This window comes from Microtus oregoni, unplaced genomic scaffold (genome assembly GCF_018167655.1).
Source record: "Microtus oregoni isolate MIOR12 unplaced genomic scaffold, Mior012 000000F_ref0000247, whole genome shotgun sequence".
In the NCBI taxonomy this organism is placed as follows: Eukaryota; Metazoa; Chordata; class Mammalia; order Rodentia; family Cricetidae; genus Microtus; species Microtus oregoni.
The window spans coordinates 71,852,197-71,871,712 of NW_024543059.1; the positions used below are offsets into that span (position 1 = coordinate 71,852,197).

Below are 19,516 nucleotides of genomic sequence, written 5' to 3' on the forward strand. Positions count from 1 at the left end.
TACCCACTGAGTCATCTTGCCCACCAAGTTTTTGAAACTTAAAATAGTCTATGACCAAAATTTTTCATGTTCTCATATGACTACGTTTTGGATAACTATATTAAAATGGTTCTTATGGTTTGTCCCTTTTACAGAGACATAAAGTCAATTGGATGAGAATACTTTAACCTCCATTCCTAATTTTCTCAATGAGGAAACTTTGCTGACCTTTGGTCTTCCTTTCATTCTGCCCTAGGTGCCATAGGGTTCATCTGATTGGTATAGCTCCGCCTGTGCTCCCCCAGGGAACTGGTAACTGCTACTTTCCTAGGAATGGGGAAAGGGCTTGGAGGGGACGGGTTCTGCATTTGCTCAACACAGCAATGATCTCTACTCTTTCTGGGGATGTCGTTTGTAACTCTGCTTGGATCTCATATGCTGCTCTCTGATACTTTTTTTTTTTTATCTTTCTTTGAGAGAGGATATCTCTACATAGCCCTGGCACTTGCTACACTAGCTACGCAGACCAGGCTGGCCTTGAACTCCTGAGTGTTGACATTAAAGGTGTGTGATGCCATACCAGGCCCCATTTTTCTCTTTATTTCCCTCCCTCCTTTCATCCCTCCCTCCCTCCATCCCTTCTTCCTTCCCTTCCTTCCTTTCATGGTAGTAATTTTTAGCAGTCATATCTACTTTTATTTTTTATTTTGCTTAGAATATCCTCTCTCAATCTGGAGAGGGAGTTCAAGTTTTTGAGATATCCAATCCTCGAGTTTCTAGGTAAACAAATCTTTCCAAAGTCCAACATATGTCACCCAGCAGTTTGCAGAGCCTATGTCTGGTCCGATTCTTTGACAGAAGAAATTCAGTTTATATTTTTGAAATTTTAGAAAGCAGATAGAAAAAAAATCCCTGGAAACCTATGCTGTCATATTAATTTTCATTATAACAAAATAATGGAGGTATTTAACTTTATAAAGAAGGAGGATTAATTAGCTCACAGTTGCAAAGCGAGGAAGCCCAAAGGCATGCAGTCAGTGCCCATTGTGGATGGCAATAACGTATGTGGAGGAAGAGAGCACCTCTTGGCATCAAAAGTCAGTGACTCAGTCCCACAGTCCCTTACATGGGCAAACCTTCACTGCCCACAGGACTTCCCGTTAGGACCTGCCTCTTAAAGGCCACACCTTTCAATATCATCAAACTTAAGACTAAGCTCGTGACACAGACTTTTGACAAACATCAGCAGTTACCGCCTGGGTTTTCCTAAGCCTTCTGCTATTTATCCTGAACTGGAGGTGGGGACAGGACAGCTCTGAGTACACTTACCTCGGCTGTGTGCTTTGCCACGTGCCCCACGATCACAATGACCTTCCCCTTGAAGTTCTGAAGCATCGCCGTGTAAGGGCCCTGGCTGAGCTCTCCCTCCACTGTGAAAGCAGCGCTGAACGGGATGTTGATGCTGCCTGCAATGTGACCTCGAAGGAAGCTGACAAGGGAGTTAGGGAAAGCCACTTTATTCTTTTACTTTTTTTTTTTTTTTGAGTCTTGATTGTCTGAGAGAAACAGAGGTAACTCAGTCCTAGACAACAGTACTAAACATTTCCGTGTTCACCCAAGTATTTTATCTAAGTAAAGTAAGATCCTCTAAGGAGGAAGAAAATTAAACTTGAAGATGGAGAAAGGAAAAGCAGCTTGAGCTGTAATTATCAGTGGAAACTGAAAGTGACCCTGACCCAGTGAAGCCACAGTCAGTGTATCATCCAGTTAAAAATCACAACCAGGGTTTGGTTTTGTGTATAAAGTAAATGGACCGGCAAGTGAACTGTCTCAGGGCAAATATGATACCAAAAATACTTGATGCTAAGTCAAACTCCACTGGGAACTGCTAGAAGTCATCAGCCCCAGCTGGAAACTGTTTTGCTACAGGTTAATGTGTCCAGTGAACTGAGCCAACATACCCATTATTCTGACTTTATAACCTCCTAAGGGGGCCATGTCTGATGGTTCTTATACTTTAGAAGAATTCTGATGGTCTAATTGACTATTACTGTTTAGGAAGTAAAGCCATCCACTAACCTACAATATTTAGAAATGACATAAGATCTGAAACATCCATATATGCTTTCCTAAGTAATTAAAAGTACAAGTGGACTAAAAATAGAACTTTGGAAATGAAGATACGGCTCAACCGTAAAAGAGATGTATGAGTTGCTGTAGCAGACTGCATCCACTTGGGAGGACAGGGAAGGGTTTTCACTGATGAAGTGATGGCAAGGTCAAATTCTGAAGAATTAAAGTTAAAACAAAGAAACAGAATGGAGGAGGGGATGCAAAGTTTGGGCAGTGGGGAAGCATATGCCCAATTAAGGGCAAGGAAGGACAATGCTGTGGAGAACTTAGGACATGAGGTAAAAAGGGAGGTGAAGGCTCAACTTGCCGGGTGTTGTTTATGATAATGATCTTTATTCGGCTAATAAGGAAAGTTGAAGTATTATAAGCAGAAAAACAGCATACTGGGTTTGGATTTGGGTACCACTGTGGGAAAAGTGCAAAGGAAAGTGATGATGATGATCTAGCTCATACCGCTCCTCTCTTCTCAGCTGACCTGAACCAGTCGCCAGAAAGAGTTTTTGTTTCTCATAGAGCACCTCTGGACTGTGAACAGATTTACTTTTAGTGGATTTACAGCAGCAGAAGCACTGCAGATCTATCCTAGTTGGGACGGACACGCCCATCCAGCCCACCTGCTCCTTCCTTCTTGTCTGCACAGCCTCCCACACTGCCCCTGGTGAAAGCATGACCCTTGGCCATGGTGTTCGTGTTCGATAATCCTACCACACTGTGTCATGTCTGGCGGAGAGGAGGATATGGAAGGTAGAGCTAGATACTTGATACACACTGGGTCAATCGTATTTTCTCTCTCGAAAATGAGAAACAATAAAACGATGCTTACATTTGTTCTTGAACATAAAATCCAATTTGAATGCGTCTATATAGAATATTAACCACATAACAAAAAAATCATAATCCCCTGCTCTAGAAGTAAAACTGCTTAAAGTTACATTATGTGAATACTTGGTTTGGAAAAGTAAGCCACTTGAATATAAATATCAATTTATATTTATAAATTACAGATTAATTAATCTGAAATTACAGATACATGTGGGGAATTTCTATATGCTACTTAGTATGTACTTTTAAAGTAGATTTGTCTATACTGCCTTTTATCACTAAAAGCATGTCACTAACTTGCTATTTTTCCAGAATTTTCTGTTAGTTATGCTTTATGGTTTAATTTTTTTAAAATGGAGATTAAATGTCAAAATGCTTGACAAAATGATAAAAATAAGAGTTTTGGAGAGGAGGAAAGTTCTGTCTAAAGCCCCATACACTTCAAGTCTTCTATTGTACTTGGAAGCAAAAGTATCCAGAAGCAGAGCCCTAGATCACAGCTGCCCCAGCAGTGCAGTCCTGGAAACTGTCTAAGCACACCCTTCCCAGAACACTCTTTGTCAAGAAGTGGAGACTGAGTAAGCACAGATGCTTGGACACACAAGGCTGGCAGCCTCTACATCTTCCATCCATAACTGCATTGCTGGCAAACAACACAGGGAAGAGCCTGGCCATCTAGAGATCAGTGCATTGACAACAAACAGTCTTTTAGTATACTTGACATGGAAGAAAACAATTAGTTACTTAAGGACCTTTTGTCCTTGGTGATTATGTTTCATTGCTCACGGCACAAATCCATATAGGGCTGACATTAAGATGAAGTAGGAGTCTCTCCATTCCCTCAGGCAGACACTTATCTCCTAATTACAAGCCACACCTGCCAGAGACCAGGTGGGCTGCCTACCTGTGGACCTCCTCTACTTGATGCCCCCCAAATGATCCCAATCTCCCCTCCTTTCTTACTGTGTTTGAATCCTCAGCTCTGGTGGTGACTCCCTGCTGGACCAGAGGCCATACCTGCAGCCAGAACTTCAGGTAAGCCACCTGCTCTCAGACCTTCTTCACTCTCTGATGCCCCACACAGCCTTGACTCTATTCCCAAGTCTTTCTTCCCATCTTGTCCCTATGTCTCAGCTGCCAATTCAGGTGGAGACTCCCTGCTGGATTAGGGACCATGCAGGCCACGAGAACTCCAGGTAGTCTACCTACTCACAGACCTCCTCCAATCTCTCAGTGCCCCCTCCCGCCTGACATTATTCCCAGTCTTCCCTCTTTGTTGCTGTATTCTAGCCCCCAGCTCGGGCATAGAATCCCTGCTCAACCATAGGCCACAGAGGCCAGAGAGGAAACAGAAACTAAGGAACAAAACACCCATCCAACAAAGACAAACTCAGAAATCAGCACAGACATACAATCACCCCAAATCCAGATGCCTAGATGCCAGAGTAAGAATACAATGAACAACAGTCAGAGCAATATGGTACCACTAGTGCCAGCTATTTTACTACAGTAAGCCCTGAGTAGTCCACACAGGTGAAGCACAAGATAAAGACCTTAACCAACTTAATGAAGATGATAGAGGGCTTGAAGAAGAAGTAAGTCCCTTAAAGAAATCAAGGAAAAGACAAAAATTTGGAGGAAATGAGACAAGTAAATTCTTTTAAAAAGCCAAGAAAAAAAAATGAACAGTTAAAGGAAATGAATAAAGCTGTTCAAGATCTAAAAATAGGAATAGAGGGACTAAAGAAAGCATAAACTAGAAATGAAAGATCTAGGTAAGTGAACAGGAACTATAGAGGCAAGCTTCACCAACAGAATACAAGAGATGGGAGAGAGAATCTCAGGTACTGAAGATATAATAAAAAATATATATATACAGGTCAAAGAAAATGTTAAATCTAAAAAATTCCTGATATAAGACATTCAGGAAATCTGGGATACTATGAAAAAATATAGGAATAGAAAACAGCAAAAATCCCAGTTCAAACAGCTTACACAACAATATACTAAGTAGTTAAAGTCGATAGAAATCTTAAAAATGAGTCCTGAGCATAACATACTTATATACCGTATGTCTTTATGTCACAAAAATTAATTCCTTTAAAATGCATGGTCAAAATTCAACTCAGAAGCAATCTCATTTTTCTGAATCCTGCAGAACACAGTATTTTGTTGAGTATGATGGCCAGTGGTGCTAAACTTTATCAGACCACACCACCCTCGCCAAATTATGAAATCCTATATGTCTCTGTGCTGGCCTGCTTTGTGTTGACTGGTTTAAATAACTTAACAATATCTCTTTAAATGCATTTGAAGACTGGACCTTTACTAATAAAACCTAAAAGGGGAAGAGAACTAAGCCCGTGGTTTCTCCATATATAACTGAGAAGCATGAACTGAAATAAAAAATGTTCAGACATCATTTTCTCACATACTGGACTTGGTATTAGCAGCACCCTATTATCCACATTTAAAAAATCTCACTTTTAACACCTCATCAGTGGCTCCCACTAACAACTTCACTTGGGTGACTCTCATCCCCCATCTCTGTCCCAGCAATGGTCTGGCAATGTAAGGCAGCACTTACCTTGAGCTTAGAGTTGCAGAAGCAGCTGTCTAAAGCTTTTGATTTTTCCCTGGAAATCCATTTTATTCACAAACTTTTCAACTTAAAATATTAATAAACAAAGTGGCCAGACGACAACATTTCTGCTGAGAAACGTCCCATGGCCCAGATCTCTCAGTTCAGCTCTCCTGAACCAGGACCTAATAATGGCCATTTGAAATGGAATCATTTGGCTGCCTTTCTGCAAATGGTCCATGTAACTTTTCTCTGCCTAAACACTTTATTTATTTAGACAGGGCCTCTACACCCGTGTCCTCCTGTGCCAGCTTCCCAAGCAAGTGCTAAGGTTACAGACTTGAGCTGCTAGCTCCATTGTACTTCTCTGTAATCTCTTAAATATGTTCTTTGCCTCTCTGGACCTGATCCTCGGAGGACTGTGTTCTCATTCCCAAGTGTCTTCTATCCCGTTGCTCACTGAATCTTGTACCTAAGCAGCCATCATGTTGTACCCTTCCTTGTATTTCGATGATATTTTGGGTATGACATCACAGTGTGATGCAATTATCTATTAAAAAGTCCACTCTAACTCTATGACCCGAGAACAGGGACTCTGATTTAACTTTGTCTTTAAACAGGACCAACTGGTTTGAATCTAGTGCTAAAACAGCAAATGACACCGACTGCTAATGTAACTCTAACAACTATTAATCCAAGCAGTGGAGAAATTCCCAGCAGTAGCTACCGTTCAGCCCACATTAGGGAAGATCCACTTAGACATGGATGGAATGTTTAGATAGACCAAATACAAACTTACATAGGGGGAGCAAACTCTTGCCGAACCTCCTTATCGCCTGTCTTCCTTTGGCCACAGGTATCTCCACAGTACTTTGAAAATATTTTCAGAAATAAATTCTTCATGAATAGTGAAAAGAATAATATTAGCACTTACTGAGAATGGTGTAAAGATGGAAACAGTTGGGGCTGGTTTCAGATTAAGTGAAGTCTTCAGCTGTATTCCCGTTTTTCTTTCCCCCACTTTTTTCTTCCATCTTTCCCTCCCTCCTTCCCTAAGAGCTTAGAAACACAGCTGTAAACTCAGCCTTCACTTGAAGCACAGATTAACATTCCCTCAGAGCGGTTCTGTTTATAGCATCGGCTGGAGCCACCTTTGCATGACTAAGGCCACCTTTACTATGAACTCCAGGAAATCTGAAACTCTAAATATTTATAGCTACCAAATCAACAGCTGGGCTGGGCATTACCTTTGAAACCATTAACATTACTCATAAAGTTTATGCCACTACATAAGAAACATTTTCTATTGCCTTTCACCAAAAATTCCCATGGATATACTGAAAAAAGCTTTATCGAGAAACACTTCACCGCTGGAGTGAGGCAGTGCTGTCACTCTTCAGTGCGAATTTCCAAGGGTTTGGGGCTGTGCTTTACTGCCAGGGTGCACAGTCTGCTACAGCCCTCAGCTTTCTTTGCAGTCCTCAGAAACAGGCAGGTGGCAGTTGATCCTGGTTTGCCAATTTACTTCTCTTTACGCAAAACCAAAACACAGACAACAGCTAAGTGATTGCAGCATCCATGGACTCCCAGACAGCAGTTGTAAGCCATCTGTGAAGACAGCTCCTTAAACATACTGGCACATAGTTCATTTGTTCATAGCCAGTTAGAGGCTAGCATGGGAGAGCTTGTCTCCCAAACTAACCAGAAGCAGAGGTAGAACAAGATGTGGAGAAACATCAGTATTTCAAAACTACCTTTCTTTAGAGAAGGAAAATTACTACAGTGTTCTTTTTTCTCTGTTTTGTAGCAAGAAAGAAATGGAAGTATTGTAAAGGTACACTAATTAGACGTTTAGATTGGTAGAGTGATACTAGACCTAAATAATTGTAAAGTTTAACTTGATGAAAGGTAGAACTACTGAGTCACCTACCATAATACTTCATAGGTACTGTCAGGGTTTCAGTAGCTGTGTGTTGTTTTTATTGCTTATTTTAAGTGTATTTATGTTTTGCTTGTAGTATGTATGTATACTCCATGCTTGCATGGTGCTCAAGGAGGTCAGAAGTGGTATCAGATTCTAGCTCATGGCTTTAAATACTAAAACCATCATCACTGGGCTTCTGAGACGGTTCAGTGAGCAAAAGTGCCTGCCACCAAATAGAGGACCAGAGTTCGATTCCCAGGACTCACATGGAGGAAGAAGAAAGCCAGCTCTACAGGATGTCCTCTGACCTCCACATGCACACTATAGCATGTGCACATTCACAAATAAATACATAAAAATGTAGTAAAGATTTAGAACAAAAAAGCACACCATTATTACAGCTTTAAGGAAAATTAGATGTTTGAATGAATGGGTTAAGCCTGACAAATTAAGTCATAAAAAGAAAGGATTTTTGTAATACTCTTTTTTTTTTAAAGTATATCACTATATTCCAACATTTAAAATAGTTTTCCTAGATTTCTGTGGCTGCATTTGTTTAATGGGATCCACACAGGCAGAGTTGCTCTGCCGGTAACTAGGCTATGTATACAAATGGGTACTGAAGGTAGTAGCTAGGGTTTGAAGAAACGTGGACAGCTCTGAAATGAATATAGAGCTTGAGAATCAATACAAATAACAGTGGCCATTAATTTGTATTAACTGAGTCATCTCAATTGTGCATATGCTTAACAGTCTATGCCGAGACTAATATGAACCTGGCAAAAAGCATAAAGATTGGCAGCTTGAGGTTGGCGCTATCTATACACAAGTTGAATATAAATATTAAAAATAAAAGTATGAGGGTTTCATACACAGATCAGTGGTAGAGAGCTTCCTAAGACAGTCAGTGCTCTGACTTTGGTCCCCAGCACTGATTTTTTTAGAAGCAGTCAAATGATATCTAGAACCATGATGCATATCAGAGAGAGAGAGAGAGACAGACAGACACACACACACACACACACACACACACACACACACACACAGATCCTAATGTTTGGAAAACATTTTTATAACTTTGCACACTGCATGCAATTTCAGAGCTACTTAGCTATTCTAGTCCAGAGGCATTCCAGAAATGCCTCACCACACAGCCTGTGTAAGGAAAGGAAGAAACAGGAGTAGGGCAAATCCACCCTTTCAAACCACTCGGCAAGGATACTCTTCACTGTTTCGGATGTCGACCACCAGGAGTTTTGGCTTACTAGATTTTGTTTTCTTGGTGGGGGTCTTGAAGTGGCCAGTCACTGAGAGCTCGCACAAATCAATCAAGTCCTCTGCTGAAATCCGGGGTGATACTTCTGATTTTAGGTCATTTAAAGTGATGGATTCTCTTGACTGAAAATAAAGCACAAGGAACAAAAATATTGACAGTTTTATAAAGACAAACTACAGGCGAACTCAAACTCATTTTGGCACTCTATAGTGTAACTGTGCTCCTTACTAAGTAGACCTCAGACCACTGAACTAGGGCACTGGCTTCATCTTTGCACCTGTTACATGGTACAAGCCTAATTGATACCAAGGATATTAACAGTCATTCTCTGTGTTACTTTGTAGAGAGAAGAATCATTCCTTCCTTGCCCCCACAACAGACAATGCAATAAATTCAACCTGACAAAATATTAATTAACTGAGTATCACTGTTGCTTTTGAAAACGTATGTGATGTAACTGGAGAATTTAAGAGCTTTCATGGGCTGGGGATGTAGCCCAGTGGAAAAGAATTTGCCCTGCATGCATGAGGCCCTAGGCTCCATTCCCAGGAAAACAAGAGACAAGCAACACCACCACCAGCAACGAAACCAATAGCTTTCAGAATTTACTGGAAAGTATGGCAATCCAAAGAGAAATTATTTATATGCTTAATTATTATCAAAATTGAGCCTAATTATCTCATTTTCAGAGTTTCATTCTTTTGTTCTACTTGGAATCTGCAATTTAGTATTTCTAGGAAAAGTACACCAAATAAGTAAATCACCAGACAAATTTATTTCGAAAAAAATTGTGTTCAATTGGAGTTTGATATCAGTTTTCATCTCTGGGGTTCCTCTGACTCTGTGCACAACTCTTTAGTGGTAAACCCTTGTTTACTTCCTTTATTAACTTTAAACAGAAATAAAAACTGATAAGCTTTATGGGTTTATGACAATTAATAAAAATAGGCATTAAGAACATTTTTTTTTTCTTTTGAGACAGGGTTTCTCTGTAGTTTTGGAGCCTGTTCTGGAACTAGATCTGTCTGTCTCTGCCTCCCAAATGCTGGGATTAAAGGTGTGTGCCATCACCGCCAGGCCCGAACATCATTTTTTTTTAATATTAAGAATTGAAGCTACTTAAACATTTTGAAATGACTGATAAGCAGTCACACACCAGAACCTTTCTATCCCTTTTTTAGACAGCAGTCTTTGCAGGTGTTTCTCATGGTCTCCATATAAAGCTATGTACATCTTAGGAGATGAGGCAAAGAGCTTTTGTGCTTCAGTTTCAGGAGCAGGAGAGAAATCACTGACCAGTCATGATTTTCTAGCCTTCTCTGGATGTACAAAAAGAATTTTAATATGATACGCACAACTGCCTCTGCAGACTAATTTTAGAGCTAAATAAACTTAAGCTCTTAAGATAAATTACAGTACTCCAAGAAGAGGACAGTCATTATATTATAAAATACATTTTCTAGTAGTTTTTAGTTTCCTAAGCAATTTTATTATTTATTTTAAAATTTATACCCAGAGGCATAACAACGATCCCCCGGCACCACCTCTGCACCAACAGCACATACGTCAGAGTTTCTAGCCCATGGGCTTTGCTATAGACAGTGGACAGGAATTTAAAACAACTACAGAACAGGTCTGCATGCTGACTAATTTATCATTTCAGTCCAAGAACCTATTTATAAATACTCATATCAAGCTCAGGTTTTATCCCAAGAAAGTTCTGTCTGTTTAACAGTACATGAGTCTTAAGAACACACAACTATTCGTCATTTGGTACTTTTAGATTTGAATTCTTAACAATGAAAACTTCTTTAATTTGTATTTAAGCTTTCTGGGTGTACATGTGTATGTGGGTTCATGTTTGTGTGTAGGTGTGTGTGTCTGTGTGAGGGTTCACGTGTGTGAGTGTGGCATCCAGAGGCCAACCTCAGGTGTTATTCCTCAGGGTCACTCACCGTGTTTTCTGAAATGGTCTCTCATTGCTCTGGAAAGAGGCGAGATTGCCAGGCTGGCTGGCTCGTGAGCTCCAGGCAAGCCATCTGTTTCTGCCTCCTCAGAGCTGGGGCTCCAGGACACACTACTGGGCTTGGTTTTGTAACTTGCATCCTGAGGATTGAGTTCAGGTCTTCATGCTTGCACAACAGCCACTCTGTGGACCAGGGTATTTTCTCAACTCCTTTCTTCATTTTGTGATATGGTATTGCTACACTGCTCAGATTGACCTTGAACTTGTGATCCTTCTGCCTCTGCCTTTTAAATACTGAGATCAGGGGGCATACCTTCATATTCAGGAGACAGTAAGCCCAGATAGTAAAAATTCAGTATGTATTTCTGAGAATTTAACAAATCATATTATTTTGTTTACCTAGAGTCAGGATTTACTTGGCAGATTACTGGTGAAAATCCTATAGTAGTCCAGACCTTTGAAATGGCTCCTTGCATGGATTCATAGTGATTCTCACCAAGCGTCAAACATCGAAATCAGGTAACAAGACATGCATATGACACATTTTGCTGTTTGTAAGTACAGCATTCTGACACCTGGGGAAAGGCCTGGGCTTCTACTTCTAATGCATTAGTTCTACCCTTAGGAGCTCTGCTGCTGAGCACTTTTATATATACACGTATAAAAATTATTTTATAAAAGCAATCTTTCTAAAGAAAAAACTTTCTACTGCCACCCCACTTCAAGGCTGGTATGAATGAAACAGAAATTTTAGTAAGGATCTTGTTTGGAATATTACCCCCTCCCAAGTTAAATTCTCAAGTGTCTAATCACTGTTTTGGGCTCAAATTCCCTGATATGTGACTCACTGACACAGAGGTCTCAGAATATAGTAGCAGCTTTCTCAAATGAGTCTGTACACTTGGTTTTTGCATCTAATAAACTACAAGAAAGTTGAGACACAATAGCTACTAAGGAAAACTGGGTGAATTAACGAAAAAGTAAAAAAAAAAGCATATGAGAAACATAGGAAAACAGGTCAGGAGAAAATATGATGAACACATCTTGGGCCTAAAGTTTTAAACATGAGGCTTGGGAAAAGATGGTTACAGACAGCAAGGTGAATTTAGATTTAGACACGTGAACCAGGCTTCACAGAGTATGCCACACTGAAAAGATGAAGAATACAGCTAGAGATGGAAAGAGATGTTCGTGAGACATCACAGCTGGAGGGTCATATCAGGAATCAGCATAAAACTATAGTTAAAGCCGGGCAGTGGTGGCGCACGCCTTTAATCCCAGCACTCGGGAGGCAGAGGCAGGAGGATCTCTCTGAGTTCGAGGCCAGCCTGGTCTACAAGAGCTAGTGCCAGGACAGGCTCCAAAGCTACGGAGAAACCTTGTCTCGAAAAACAAAAACAAAAAAACAAAACAAAAACAAAAAACAAACTATAGTTAAATTTATAAGAAAAGGTGAACCAATAAAAACCAAAGAAAAATTGGCAAAAAATTGATTTTGGCAATCATAGTTTTATACTGATAAGACAACCTTAAATGTTGTAGTATTAGGAGAAACAGAGTTGAACTGTTTTTAGAAAAAATTTAATCAATTATTTTTCTCTATGTAATTACTAAGTAGCCTCTGAAGTGTTCAATATTTCAAGTGCATGCATGAAGGACATGTATTCCAAGTGCATGCATGAAGGACAGCATTTTGCAAGAGCTACAGACATGAAGCTTTTATCATTTTCAGGTTTTCAGGGAAAGGTGACTTTAAAGACATTACTCTAAAATGCTCTACCATCTGCAATGATGGTTTTTTCTTTTTTTTGTTTTGTTTTGTTTTGTTTTGTTTTTCGAGACAGGGTTTCTCTGTAGCTTTGGAGCCTGTCCTGGCACTAGCTCTTGTAGACCAGGCTGGCCTCGAACTCAGAGAGATCCTCCTGCCTCTGCCTCCCGAGTGCTGGGATTAAAGGCGTGTGCCACCACCGCCCGGCGATGTTTTTTTTTTTTCTGTACATTTAAAAGAATATATTACTCCAGTAGCACTTTTTAAGTTTATCTTCCTTATTTTTAGAGGAATGGAGTTACTGTTTCTAAGATTCAGAAACAGCATCTGCAACAGAGTTTGAAATAGCTGTTCTGCTCTGGAGGCTGCATAATGCGTTTTTCACAGTGGAGAGGTTTTGTTCCCCTAAACAGAAGAGAGATAATGTATGTGAGTATGAAATACAGAGAGGAGAGACAGGATTTCTTTTAGTGATTGAGGATTTTATGCTAAAAATGTCACAGATGTGCTCTATAAAAGCTGAGTGTGAGATAAATTTCTTCAAAGTCAGTAATTTTCCCTTTGATTTACACTATCAGCTTGGGGGATATTTCATCCATTGGACCTCAGTTTTATCATGAATAATTGAAGAAAGACACTAAATTACACTATTATTTACTTTAACTTTAGTGTTCTTTGACTTCATTTCTGATAAGAATATACTCCCAAATTCCTGCTTCCTTCCTTGAACAAAAGTGAGAAACTTGTTTAGTACTCTGTTACTTGATGCTTTGCTTAAAAAGACAGACCAGTGAAAACTTAGTATGCAAAACGAAGCTTCTGGGTCAGCCCCGACCCAGTTAAAGTTGTTCTCAGTGAGGTTGGGAGAGATGGAGGTTTTAGTAAGTCAACACTTCAGTGTTAGTGATTTCTGGGGGAAAGGCAAGGGTAAGGTGACAGTGGGGGTGGGGGTGGGGTGCTGCTTCTACTTGCTTACTTGGGTAGGAATTTCTGGAAATGATTTTCAAATAAAACCGAACCTGATCCTATTCCTGATCTGAAATGAAAAGGAAGAAAGGGGTGGAGAGGCATCACTATTTAATCCCTAGAGGTGGAGCTTCTGGCTTCCTGCTGCTCCACACAGCAGCCTGAGCAAAGAGCCAGAAGGTGACTTTGGGGCCAAGTAACTGAATTAAATCTGTAATTTCATCTCAGATGCTAACCCCCCAAGGTGCGGTCATTACTGAGGTCTGGCTCTGACCTCATTAGTTGTCTCTCTCACTCTTTTCTTACACATCAAAGTGTTTAGCAAAACAGCACATTTGTTAGACTGTTCCTTGCTACTCAGTAGTTTGTTCATCACTTTGCTCAGTATGTAACCAAAGAGTACCAGATAAATGGCCAAACAGTCTCTGATTAGAAGCTTTGGTATATGCTAGAGAGGAAAGTTGTGTTCTCCCTATTTGTTCTTAAGATCTCACCAGGAATAAGGTGGTCAGTCAGGTCAATAAAGGGCTTGCATTATTATTATCATGACTAATTTCTGATGAAACATTTGCTGACGAGTTTGTCATCTGGGAAGAGGGAACTTCAGTTGAGAATGCTTCTGTCAGATTAGTCTCTAGGCAAGTCTGTGCACATTCTCTTGACTGAAGACAGATGTGTGAGGGCTCATCCCACTGAGGATGGTGTTAGCTCTGGGTTGGTAGTCTTTAGGTGTATAAGAAAGCGACTGAGTAAGTCAGGGGGAGCAAGCCAGAAAGCAGCATTCCTTCATGGCCTCTGCTTTAGTTCCTGCCTCCAGTCCTTGTGCGGAGTTCCCTTGGTGATGAACTATAAGCTGAAATAAACCGTGTCTTCCTCATGTCACTTTAGGTCATGGTGTTTATTACATCAATGGAAAGTGAAGTAGAGCACAATGTTTATTAATATCATGCCAGTCAACCATTTATAGCTGCATAAAACCAGGACATCTCGAGTGAAAAGAACTCAAGGTTTCAGCAGACAGCATAGAAAGCAAACAAAAGAACACTCTGCTGTATTTTTAAATAACTAATTGCTTATTTGAATGCACCATAAAAAAAAACTCAGACAATTCTCATGAGGACACTGGGTACTGAAGCATCAAAGTTCATGATGTATTTAGCCATATTTCTAACTTTCAACTACGTGAAGGCATTTTGATTTTAATGAGCTCAGCAAGGCTACACATATCACACCCAACCCTAAAACCAGAAAACAAAGATGTACCTTGAGTTTGTAACATAATAAGGCATATTATGGAATATGAGCTGACAAATCTGAAGGCTTCCTTTCAATAAAGCTAAATTGGCCCTTATGTTTCATATTTTCTCAATGAGGATAAAAGAGTCTAAACGGTAAACTAATTTTCCAATTCATTTAATCTCTGAATAACAAATTAAGATTAAACAAATATAATATTTTTAGAAGAAAAGCTAGGCAAAGTATAGCTAGGATGGTAAAACAGAGGGCTTGGTATGGAACAAAGGAAAATCTGTACTTTGAGGAGAGCAGGGAGAACTGGAAACCAGCTAGGAAGCAGCACAGCTCTGCACAGCACTGTGTCAGAAAGGCAACTGCAACCCCCACCGCCTCCCTGGTGGAGACCCTTTGCTGCTATGGAAGGGTATGTAGGAAATTGCAGCCCTCACACTCAAGTGTCAGACCTGCGGTCCCAGCATAGAAGTACACAAAGTTCTCAGTCTGGGAGCTGGCTTTTCTGAGTGGCTGCTCTGTTCCAAAGAAGGAATCTTCTACAATAGTACTGTTTGCTATCACCTTGCTGGGCCTTACCTGCGGTTTTTGACCAGGGGATGGATCACTGGATCACTGGACCCTCTCAGCATCTTGCAGTTTCAGCACAGAAGGATGCCTCTGCTACATATCTAGGTCCAATATGAGCTGGACCTGCAGGTTTTAGGGAAGGTCTCTTCCACCCCTCAAGACTGGAGCTCCTAACACAAAGTCCCAGCTTCATCTACAACTGTATTTTCAGAGCGGGGAAAGGTATGGTTACATTCTGCAATTGTAGTAATTTGGCTGCCAGAGGCTCAGTCAATCCTTGGCACCATCAAAACCCACTCAATGGAGAATATAGTAGATTTCTGCCCTACTCTACAGTCTGAAGATTAAAGTTAGTACAGAAAGACTTGTCTGTCTCCAAAGTGGGAAGATGACAGACATGTGCCATTATGCCGAGTACCCACCATGATGAGTGACCACCATGCCAAGTGACTACCATGCTGAGTGACCCCCATGCCGAGTGACCACCATGCTGAGTTACTACCATGCTGAGTGGCCATCATGCTGAGTACCCACCATGCCGAGTGATCACCATACCGAGTGGTCACTATGCCAAGTAACCACCATGCTGAGTGGGAGAGCTGTAGCTTTTGAAGAGGTAAATGAGGTGACTAAACATTCTCCTAAATTCACAGGTGAGACTCAAAATTAGAAGTGAATTTTGAAGTGGGTTTTCTGTGCATAGCCCAACAATGCAAAGAACCATGAGAAATCACTATTAGAAATTATTAGTAAAAATGTGGAATGCTTAGAAAAAATAGACTTCTAAATATATGCTATCAAAAGTGACTGAAATTAAGTAGAAAGCTAAATATATAATGAGCTACACAACACTGAAATAAGAATTAAAGTCTTCCATCTCAAGAAGCCTTAAGAACATGATAGCTTTGTTGATGAATTACACAAAATATTGAAATGACTTATTCTAATTCCTCTTAAACTCCTCTAATTGAATTGGGAAGAAGGCTGCCAAACTATTCTATGGAGCCAGCATTACCTGAGTATCAGGATCATACAAAGGTCCCACAAAAAGGAAAACTAAAAGTAGATACCCCTAAATACTGTAAATGCAAACGTTCTCCACAAAATAGCAGCAAACCAAATTTAGCAGCACCTTACAAAGATCAAACAGCAAGCTCAAGAGTGACTCATCACAGGGATGAATTAAAGGTTCTAAATACACAAATCAACTAATGATACAACACCTTCAGAATGGAGGGTTATCTCAATAGATATAGAAAAGGCACTCAATAAGATTTAGTATTGTTTTATAATAAGAATTGTCAGTGAGGCTGGTGGTGACACCTTTAGTCCCAGTACATAAGAGGCAGAAGAAGGTAGATCTCAAAATTCAGCACCAGCCTGATCTACAAATTGAGTTTCAGGTCAACATATTGAAACTGCATTTTCAAAAAAAAAAAAAAAAAACCAAAAAAACAAAAACAAAACCCCCCCCAAAAAACAAAACAAAGCATTACACTGTCAAGAAATTAGGATTAAAAAGAATATACATCAAAACATTAAAGGTTAAAATAAATTCTACAGCTATTCCTGTAAGATCCCAAAAGACAGATACTAATTTTCATTTTTTTAAAAGATAGAACTGTCTTTAAAAGTTCAATTATCAAAAGAAATAGACTGAAGCAGTGACCCCCACAGGAGCAGGTACAAGGGAGCAACAGCTGAGGGAGCAGGCCCAAGCCAGAGACCTCTGTGGGTCCAGGTGCCAGTAAGGAACCTCCTGGGGAGCAGGCCTGAGCCAGAGAACTCTGCAAACAGGGACATCTACAGAAACAGGCCTGACCCAGCGACGTCTGCTGGAGCAGGCCTAAGGCAGCAACCTCAGTGGAAGCAGCCCCAAGCATAAAGTTAATTTATTCATGTTTGAAGATGATATAATGCTATAAACAAAATCCTAGGTCAAAAAGTTATTTGAATTGATTAATTAATTTAGTGAAGTTGGACAGAAAAATTGTTTTTCAAAAACAGTAATTTTAAAATATATGAACAATGCATTTTTGAAAAGGATAGCAGGAATACAATCCCATGTATGGCACTTACAAAGTAAATAAAACATTTTCAAGTAAGTGCGAAACTGAAAAAGCTGTAAAATGAAAATTAGAAAGCACCAATGGAGAGGCACTGAAAAGGATAAAATTTAAAAGGCATCCAGTGTTCATGTTGTTCCATGTTTATAGATTGGAAAACTTATGTTGCTGAGATGACTATTCTACTCTATTGCTCAATGCAGTTCCCATCAAAATACTGGTGACTTTCCCCACAGAAATAGAAAATAGCCCTAATATTTATGTGGAAACAAAAAGGATCAAGACAAGCTATAAAAATCTAGGAGGTGGGAAAATGAGGCATCATTATATTCAACCTCAAAACACATTATGAAACTATTGCAACCAAACCATATGTTACTATTATGTGAGATACACATACAAATACAGAAAACAGAAAATTTTTAATTTATAATCATATAGTCAAATAATTTTTAACAAAGATACCAAGAATATCTAGCAGAGTAAAAATGGTCTATACAATAAATTCTCAGTCTCAAAATGACCAGGGAAAAGCAAATCAAAAGCCAAGAAAGTGGTGGAACATGCCTGTGTTTTCAGCATTGGTGAGGTTTAGGTAGGCACGGTGTGAGTTCAAGAGTACCTTGAGTTACACAGTGAGATTCTACTTCAAAAACAGCAATGACACAAAGCACTAATATATGTCATTCAATTCCAGTTAGAAAGGCTGTTGTCAAGAAAGCAAAAATAGCAAACGACAATACAGATGTGGAGAAAGGACAGTGGAAATGTAAATTTGGTGTGGGACAATTCTGTATTCTGTCAATTACATTTTAAATAAACGCTGATTGGTCAGTAGCTAGGAAGGAAGTATAGCCGGGACAACCAGACAGGAAGAAGAGGTGAGTCAATGAGAACAGGAGAATTCTGGGAAGGAGAAAGCCCATTCCTCCCCAGTCCTGCCCAGACACGGAAGAAGGAAGATGTGACCGACCCTGCTGAAAAAGGTACCGAGCCATGTGGCTAACATAGATAAGAATGATGGGTTAATATAAGTTATAAGAGTTAACAAGGAGCCTGAGCTAATGGGCCAATCATTATAACTAATGCAGATTCTCTGTGTGATTTTCTTTGGGGCTTACCAGCTGTGGGAACTAGGCAGGACAGAAACCCCAACAAGCAGGCCCTCATGTTACATAAATTCATATAGATATTATTGAGTACAGTATAGTACTCCTCAGAAATCTGAAAACAGATGTCCTATAATGATACAGCTATTTTCCCACCAGGAATATAGTCAAAGGAGATAATATCTTTGTGCCAAAAAGACACATTCATTTACTATATTCACTATAGTGCTGTTCACAATAGCTAAGATATGTAATCTATCTAAATGTTCTGAGTAGATGAGTCCATAAAGAAAGTGTGTATATAAACACTATAAATTATTGTTTGTTGAGCCCTAAAGAATGAAACTGCCATTTGAGGTAACATGGACAGATAGCTCTACTATATACTAAGTGAAGAAAGTCAGACCGAGTCAGACATCACTTGTTCTTGTTATGCAAACTGGTGAGTCAGTGTCATAGAAAAATGGAATGGAACTGTGGTCACTGGAGACTTGGAAGGACATTAGAGAAAGTGAATCAAAAGAAGTTCTCTAAGGAGAACTAAACCACAGCTGGGGAGGGAGAATTAGTTCTGGGTTTTCTGTTACACAGAAGGGTGAGTATAGGTTCAAACAATCAATGATCTATTTCAAAATTCCAACATATGAAGATGATTAGTGCTTGAAGGAATGGAAATTCTTATTACACTGATTGCATTACTATATATTATATACATGTATTTAATTACTAAAATGTACTGCATAAACACACTACAAACACTGCTCCAATAAAGGGAAAACTCAATAACCTATTTCAAAAGCAAGTCTACCAAACAGAACAGAAATTCTAACTAATTAAAATTATCAGCTATAATGTAATGAGTGAATTAAATCAGTACCCAGTTAAGATAGTCAGTTTTAAAGCTGGTAAACAAAGGATCTTCATATCCCCTTTGGTTTAATACAGCTTGAAATGTACTAACATACAATCCAAGAAAAGAAAATATTTGCTAAAAGTTATAGGTAATAATTTTTTGTAAGGAAGCAAATATTTAAGATAATATAGTCTATAAAATATAAACATACATTTTGATACATACCTTCCATTAATTAATTTTGTCAAATTATGA

General features: G+C 39.5%; 1 protein-coding gene across 3 annotated transcripts in view; it reads right to left on the reverse strand.

Annotated features, from left to right (window-relative positions):
* Nucleotides 1-19,516, reverse strand: part of Tbck (TBC1 domain containing kinase) — a 140,195-nt gene that overhangs the window by 14,974 nt on the left and 105,705 nt on the right. For 2 of the 3 annotated variants that reach the window (XM_041649626.1, XM_041649635.1), the window contains exons 24-25: nucleotides 8,662-8,837; nucleotides 1,309-1,468 (exon numbers count right to left, since the gene is read on the reverse strand). In XM_041649626.1, the coding sequence (XP_041505560.1) occupies nucleotides 1,309-1,468; nucleotides 8,662-8,837 (336 nt within the window). The remainder of the gene's footprint in view (nucleotides 1-1,308; nucleotides 1,469-8,661; nucleotides 8,838-19,516) is intronic. The other variant, XM_041649645.1, reaches the window with a different exon arrangement.